The sequence below is a fragment of the Rhagoletis zephyria genome, unplaced genomic scaffold, assembly GCF_001687245.7.
Source record: "Rhagoletis zephyria isolate East Lansing unplaced genomic scaffold, Rhagoletis_zephyria_1.1 Rzeph_scaffold_00637, whole genome shotgun sequence".
Taxonomy (NCBI): Eukaryota; Metazoa; Arthropoda; class Insecta; order Diptera; family Tephritidae; genus Rhagoletis; species Rhagoletis zephyria.
This window is the reverse complement of record NW_016157721.1, coordinates 203,897-211,353: the sequence shown is the minus strand read 5'-3', so window position 1 is coordinate 211,353 and position 7,457 is coordinate 203,897. Positions and strand designations below refer to the sequence as shown.

Below are 7,457 nucleotides of genomic sequence, written 5' to 3'. Positions count from 1 at the left end.
GAGGAAGTACGAATAGCGATTACGCGGCTGAAAAACAACAAATCTGCTGAAGCTGACGGCCTGTCAGCAGAGCTATTCAAGTACGGCGGCGAGCAGCTGATGAGGTGCATGCATCAGCTCGTATGCAGAATATGGTCAGATGAACGCATGCCCGACGACTGGAATGTGTTCTGCCCAATCCACAAGAAAGGCGACCCCGATATACGCGCCAACTACCGCGGAGTCAGCCTTCTAAGCATAGGTTATAAGATCTTATGGAGTGTATTATGCGAAAGACTGAAGCCCACCGTCAACGAGCTGATTGGACCTTATCAGTGTGGCTTTAGGCCTGGAAAATCCACCATAGATCAGGTATTCACAATACGCCAAATCTTGGAAAAGACCCGCGAGAATAGGATCGACACACACCATCTATTTGTCGATTTCAAAGCCGCTTTCGACAGCACGAAGAGAAGTTGCCTTTATGCCGCGATGTCTGAATTTGGTATCCCCGCGAAACTAATACGGCTGTGTAAAATGACGTTGAGCAATACCACCAGCTCCGTCAGAATAGGGAAGGACCTCTCCGAGCCGTTTGATACCAAACGAGGTTTCAGACAAGGGGACTCCCTTTCGTGTGATTTCTTTAATCTTATGTTGGAGAAGATAATAAGAGCCGCAGAACTGAACCGCTCAGGCACAATACTTTATAAGAGCGTACAATTGCTGGCGTATGCCGACGACATCGATATTATCGGTAAAAACAAGGGCTACGTCTGTTCTGCCTTCTCGGGATTGGATAGAGAAGCAAAGCGAATGGGTCTGGTGGTGAACGAGGACAAAACGAAGTATCTCCTGTCATCACACAAACAAACAGTCAGAGCGCGTCTTGGCACCCACGTCACTGTTGACAGTTACAAGTTTGAAAAAGTAGACGACTTCGTTTATTTGGGAACCAGCATTAACACCAATAATAATGTCAGCCTTGAAATCCAACGGAGAATCACTCTTGCCAACAAGTGCTACTTTGGGCTGAGTAGGCAATTGAGAAGTAAAGTCCTCTCTCGTCGTACAAAGATCACACTCTATAAGTCACTCATCATGCCTGTGCTGGTGTATGGCGCGGAAGCATGGACAATGAAAGCATCTGATGAGGCGGCTCTTGGAGTTTTCGAGAGAAAGATTCTGCGAAAGATTTACGGACCTTTACGCGTTGGTGATGGCGAATATCGCAGACGATTTAGCGATGAGCTGTACAACGATATAGATATAGTGCAGCGAATTAAAATTTAGCGGTTCCGCTGGCTTGGCCATGTCGTTCGAATGGACAGAAACGCTCCTGCTCTAAAAATATTCAACGCGGGCCGCGATGCTGGTAACAGAGGAAGAGGAAGGCCTCCTCTGCGTTGGAAAGACCAGGTGGAGAAGGACTTGGCTTCACTTGGCATTTCCAATTGGCGTCAGTTAGCACAGAATAGAAATGACTGGCGTGCTGTTTTGGACTCGGCCAAAATCGCTTAGGCGGTTACAGCGCCAATAAAGTAGAAGAAGAGAATAAACTCATTCAAAGGATGAAAGAGAAAGGTGGGATGAACGAATATCATTCAGAGTTGAATTAAGATCTGTTGGTATTTGAAAAAAAAATATATTGGGACCCGAATTACTTTTTTGCGCATAAATAAAAATAGTGGGAAAATACCTTTCTACCGAGATCCCATAAGTCTAAATCAGAATAGGTTTGGCCCAGTTATTTAAGTTTTTCGTGAATCAATCTTTGAAAACAGTAAAAAACAGCATCAAAAATCTCATTATTACGATTCCGTGGAAAAGATTTTTAAATATTTTTATGCAGAATTTTTAGGCCTATTTTGTTTTGTCATCTGAGGGGACTTTATTCAAAAAGTTCTTTAAGAAACTATTTTTATTCATAAAAAACTCCATTTTTGGAGGTATTTTCAAATCGATCCAGCTCGCTTAAATCTTAATGTTTTTCTGAAATATTTTGGTGGACGTCTTAAAATATAATAAGCTTTGTAATCCCGGCGGAAAAACCGCAACTTTTTTTGCAATCTAATGTACATGGATTTAAACATGTGATTCCAATTATATTATCCCATATAAATTAACAGCCCAGCGAATAAATACTTGCTTTTGTATTTAAACGTCGCCAATTCAAAATTATTGTAGCGTTCGCAATAACAATAAATAAGTCGCAAGGTCAGACCCTAGCACCAGGATTGCTTAACGCATGGCGTATTGAGTTGAGTACGATCTAGCCCAAATACCAAGTAAAAGTTAGCTACCAAAAGCAATGCATGTGGTTTTTAGAATAAAAGAATATGCAGATTTTTTAGACCACGGAGCACCCCGATTTTCGGGCATTATTACTAGTTTATAATAATTGATGACAAATCGGTGTTGGTATGATCATGCTGGTATAATTCCCTACCCATAGGGATTTCAATCGAAAAAAATTAGTGTAGGGAAAAGAGGGAAGAGTTTCGTTTAAAGGCTTAAAAATTGCAATTTTCCACTTCGTTTTTTATTAATATTTGCAGCTTTTTTCATTTATATTAATTTTGGAATAACTGAAAATCAAATAACGCGATCAGGGAAATCAAGCTGCGTACTTGAAAATGTCTATTTAAAACAACCATTGAACGGTAATGAAAAATATAATAAACATACGATAGTCTAAGATCCGACAAAAATTATTATAATTTTTTTAATTTTGCACTCATATATTTAATGAACAAGTTATATACCAATCGAAAGTATTAAGTCTATAGAATGTGAAAACGTTGGGTTGTATATTTTTTTCCTGGCCTACCTATCGGATTGGCAGGTGAACAGTAATTTTCACTCATCTGTTTAACATGTAACATAACATATGTATATGTAATTTGTTCATTAAACAAATGAGTGCAAAATTAAAAAAATTATAATAATTTTTGAATATGTAACTAAAAATATCCAGGCCAGGATTTTTTCAGAGAACCCACTCACGAAATATTTCCTAACACGTCAAATTCATACAAAGTAGATTTAATCCATTAAAGGTGCTCGTAAAAGGTGAGGGTAAATACCTTGAGAGTTCCGCCATATTGATCAGAGAATTCTCATGGATGTTTACACGTACACGGATTCTAACTGGTACTTTGTTCTAATGAGAGTTTTTTTGGTCGAGTTCGTCAATAATAAAGTAACGGTACTGTTGTTTTCTCTACATTGTGATAATTATGTAATATTTTGTCATTCACGTGTTGTGAGGAACGTTGAATAGACGCAAAAAATTACTTTTGCGTTTCCTAGCCCTCTATGAAGATTGAAAACAACAAGAGGATGAAAGTGATAATTTATTTTACGTCGGTCCGTTTCTAAAAAAATATGGAGTGTTTAAAATGAGTTAATATTCATGAATAACACAGCGTGAGAATACTTACACCCAACGTATTCAATTTAGTTTTAGTTTTTTTACTCCCATTATAATAATTCGCTCAAGATAAAATGCAAATGTTCCCAACAATAGCAATATCATGAATGGTCAATGCCCTGATTCAATAATACAAGGTTGGATAACCTGGCAGTTGTCTCGCTCCCGCATTCTGCCTTAGCCTGTGTTGCTTTCTTTTTTGATTTACAGGAACGACTACTAAAATACCAGGAGAAATTTTGTCTTCGTATAAAAAGTTCAACAGGCAACACTACCGATATTTTCAATGATTGTTTCGTTGAAATTCATATTCTTATTGCGCAAATTCAAGTAAGTATGCCAAAAATCAAAAATAATGTAAATATTTTGAACTAAAACAATAATTTACATATTTCTTTGCAGAGCATCAGAGTTATTCATAACTTGCATTCAAAAAGTAGCGTTTTACAACAAGTTCAGCCGTTGCAAGTTAAGGTGGCCGTTGCAACTAGGGTGGCCAGATAATATAGTGACATAATCAGTACAGTTGGGATCAAAAATCAGTACAAAGCCATAAAAATCAGCTAATTTTTAAGCGTATTTTTTATTATTAACAATTAGGGAGTTCACAAGTCGTGCTATTTGTCATATTTGCTCTTTTGTACTATTTTTTTAGAACAGTTGTAAAATGAAACTTGTGAGCATCCCATACTTTTTCGTGTGCTATAGTACAATATTTTAACAATTATATTTGACAAAATCAAAATTATTAAAACAGCTTTAGAAAGTTTATAATGCCAAGAAGAAGCGAGAAAAGCAAATTAATGGCTGCGATTTGCGAGAAGTACGCGCAGGACGCAATGATGGAAGGAAGTGAGTCGTCAAAGAAGTCATTTATGAGTTTTTTAAATTTATTTGGTGCATTTTTGTTAGGCGATGAAGATGAGGAGGAAGAGATCGATGAAACTTTTAGAATGAATATGCTTGTGTTGTTGGCAAATCGCCGAAGTGTCCATCTAGGAGTTCCGAAATCAAACAATTGGTATCTGAATGTGTTACAACCTCAAATAGGCGGTTTTCTAAAAGAAAATCAATTAGGGACTTCTCTTCCGACACTGTCCACATATGGTTTGGTTTTCCCCGGACACGCTTAGTTTTGCACTGAATTAAAAAAGATCTTTAATAAGTTAAATATGTTATAAATTAAAGATAACTTACTCCATTGCCATGAGATGACTCCATTTTTTTATTTAAAATTTGAATATTTTATTGTACTCAGACAAGGAAAAATGTAAATAAATAGAAATGTCTGATCCAATAGCACTCACAAATAGCAAAGTAAACATATTTTTCAAAGTTGTATTGTAATACAACAATTTTACTTGTAAAGCAAAAACAACACTTTTAAAACTGTTCTAAAAAAATAGTATAAAAGAGCAAATATGACAAATAGCACGACTTGTGAACTCCCTAAATATAACAACCAAATAACAGCGCATTAATTTAACAAAAATAACTAATAGACTTTTAAATACATATAGTATTATCAATATAGAATTCTTTACTTTAAAACAAATCAAAGGTATTGCGTATGTAAGCTGTGCTCAGGAAAATAGTAGTAAAATGTATTGACAGGTTTTAAAAATGTTTTCTTTCCTTACTTAATTTAAATTTTTTATAAAAATATAGTTAATTCTATAACAAAAGACATGTGAGTTGAAGTCTCAAACTTTCTAGAAAATTTATAAAAATTGAGAAAATTAAAAGAAATTTGTAGCCCATTCAGTTTCAGTAGAAGACGAGCTCGAGTCAGAATCTGTTTGCATATTTTAAGCTACAAATTTAAAACATATTTAGATGGTGTGCTTATTAAATACAACATTCACATTAAAATGTTGACTAAAAGGTATATTACCGAATTATCACTAAACGAATTTTCGAGCACGAATGATATTTAATAGTGTTAAATGTGTATGTGCAAGTAAAATTACAGGTGGTCCAACATCAAAAATCAAAGTATAGCAACATATATCATATCCAAGAGTCGGTAGTTTGCACCTTTTCCAAATTTTTAGAACTTACATTGCACCATAGCAGTAGTCGTCTAACGTTTGAAATACTGACAGCCGATTTCTCAGTGGATGTTTAATTATAATCAAAAGATTATCTCTTATTGTCATCTTCTCAGTGTACTTAATATATGATTAACTCACCACCACCATTCATAAGATTTATTAATGGCGAAACCAGCTTTTCCTGTAAATCCTGTAAAACCTGCAAATCGTGAAGTTGGGTTGGGGTGAATCGAAACAGTTTGTTATTTTACGGAATCCTAGGAAACGAAACAATTGCAAGCTGACACCTTTTTAATAATGGTTTTAATTTAATTAATGCTTTCAATCTGCTCACACGTATGAGTTGTTAAAAACCATTTTTTTGAACCTCACGTAAATGTCAATTACACCAATTTACAAAAGTATTTATTAAATCTAAAAATCAGTACAAAACCAGTACAAACTCAAAAAATCAGTAGATTTTGTGTACTGATTCCGGGCTCTTAAAAATCAGCACAATAGAAAAACTCAGCATATGTACTGATTAAATCAGCGCATCTGGCCACCCTAGTGCCCATACTCACCGACGTAAACGTAAGTTACGTGTCAGCTGACACGATCAAACTTATGAGAGCACCAAAGAGTACATTTTAAAATCTTTAACTAAATAAACTTACAAAAATTTAATTTTTCATTAAAATAATTTAAAAGCAATGTTTAATAATGTTAAATATAGATACATGAATTATTTGCATTTGTTGCTTTTTGGTTTTGGTTTAAAATACAAATAAAATTTGCAATTGATAACGCGGATGTATGTATAAGTATGTATGCAAACAGATGAATGGCAACATTGTGTCGATGCAAGCAAAATATGTAAACAAACCAAAGCAGCTACACAATTTCATTTCGCGAGTTTATTTACACAAGTTTTTTACAGAGAAAATAAGAAATGAATGATGAAAAATTTATATCTTTGGTGGAGGCAAATAAGGAGCTGTATGACAAGGCTAATCCCTATTATAAGTTCCATGGAAGAAAAAAAAGTATTTGGGAGCAAATTGGCGAGGAGTTGCACACAAGTGGTAAGTGAAAGTTATAATTAAATATATATTATCATTCTTTGAAAGGTGAGCTGTGTATGCGGAGGTGGATAGCTCTCCGTGACCGGTATGGCAGAGAAGTCCGAAAATCTGCAGCACCATCAGGCAGTGGCGCGGAGTATTATAAACCGTGGTATCTGCTTGAATGTATGCAATTTTTAAAGCCCCACCTGATTCCTCGTCCGTAAGTAGAAAAACAGGTGAAATATGCTCATAAATTGATTAATACAAATATGCTTCCGTAACAGAACTCGCTGTTCCCAAAACGTGTGTCCGGAGGTGGCCGTGCCGACACCTGAGATTGTGGATTTCGTGCCCTCACCTTCTCCACCGATATATGTGCCTCTGCCATCGCCATCGCCTTCAGCCACTGCGTGTTTGGACTCACCGTCGACACCAATAATGGTATCTCCACATCGCCACCATCACTCATGCAAGCTTCATCTCCGTCATCTTCGTCACCTGCTCCACCCCAGTGATGTTGAGAAGAACTTGTTGAAAGCCATTGACATCTTCAAAAAAAAGTGTCTGCAAACGGATAATGAATGCAGCAACCCAACAGTGGACTCATTTGGAAAAATGATTGTCACTATGATTTCCAAAATGAGTGCAGCTAAACAAACCCGGACCATGCAATGAATGATGTTGGTGGCTTTCGAGGAGCAACAGGAACTAGAATGAGGATTCCGTTTCTTAGGTCTTTTGTAATTGATTTTTTATTTATTTTTTAACCTTACTCGTACAGTGAATTTGGTTTCAGTTATTTATTACTAAGGGCGTGTGGGAATCGGTAACACAGTTCTATTGGGAAAGCTGTTGAATAATATTTTTACTATGGTGAGACAGTTTTGCCAATCTGCTGTGTGAAATGAAATTTCTTGACAGCAGTAAATTTTTGATAACCACAGA

General features: G+C 36.0%; 1 protein-coding gene across 1 annotated transcript; it reads left to right on the top strand.

Moving 5' to 3' along the window:
* The first annotated feature begins 6,397 nt into the window (after positions 1 to 6,397).
* LOC108360831 (transcription factor Adf-1-like) lies at positions 6,398 to 7,187 on the top strand. Its single transcript, XM_017613272.1, has 3 exons — positions 6,398 to 6,530; positions 6,576 to 6,732; positions 6,797 to 7,187. Exons 1-3 carry the CDS (start codon positions 6,398 to 6,400, stop codon positions 7,185 to 7,187), a joined length of 681 nt encoding a protein of 226 aa, XP_017468761.1.
* Positions 7,188 to 7,457: the final 270 nt, after the last annotated feature.

Coding starts and splice junctions, on each gene's coding strand:
- LOC108360831 (XM_017613272.1), top strand. CDS start 6,398: ATGAATGATGAAAAATTTATATCTTTGGTGGAGGCAAATAAGGAGCTG. Junction 6,531..6,575: donor CGAGGAGTTGCACACAAGTG/GTAAGTGAAAGT, acceptor ATTCTTTGAAAG/GTGAGCTGTGTATGCGGAGG. Junction 6,733..6,796: donor CCCCACCTGATTCCTCGTCC/GTAAGTAGAAAA, acceptor CTTCCGTAACAG/AACTCGCTGTTCCCAAAACG.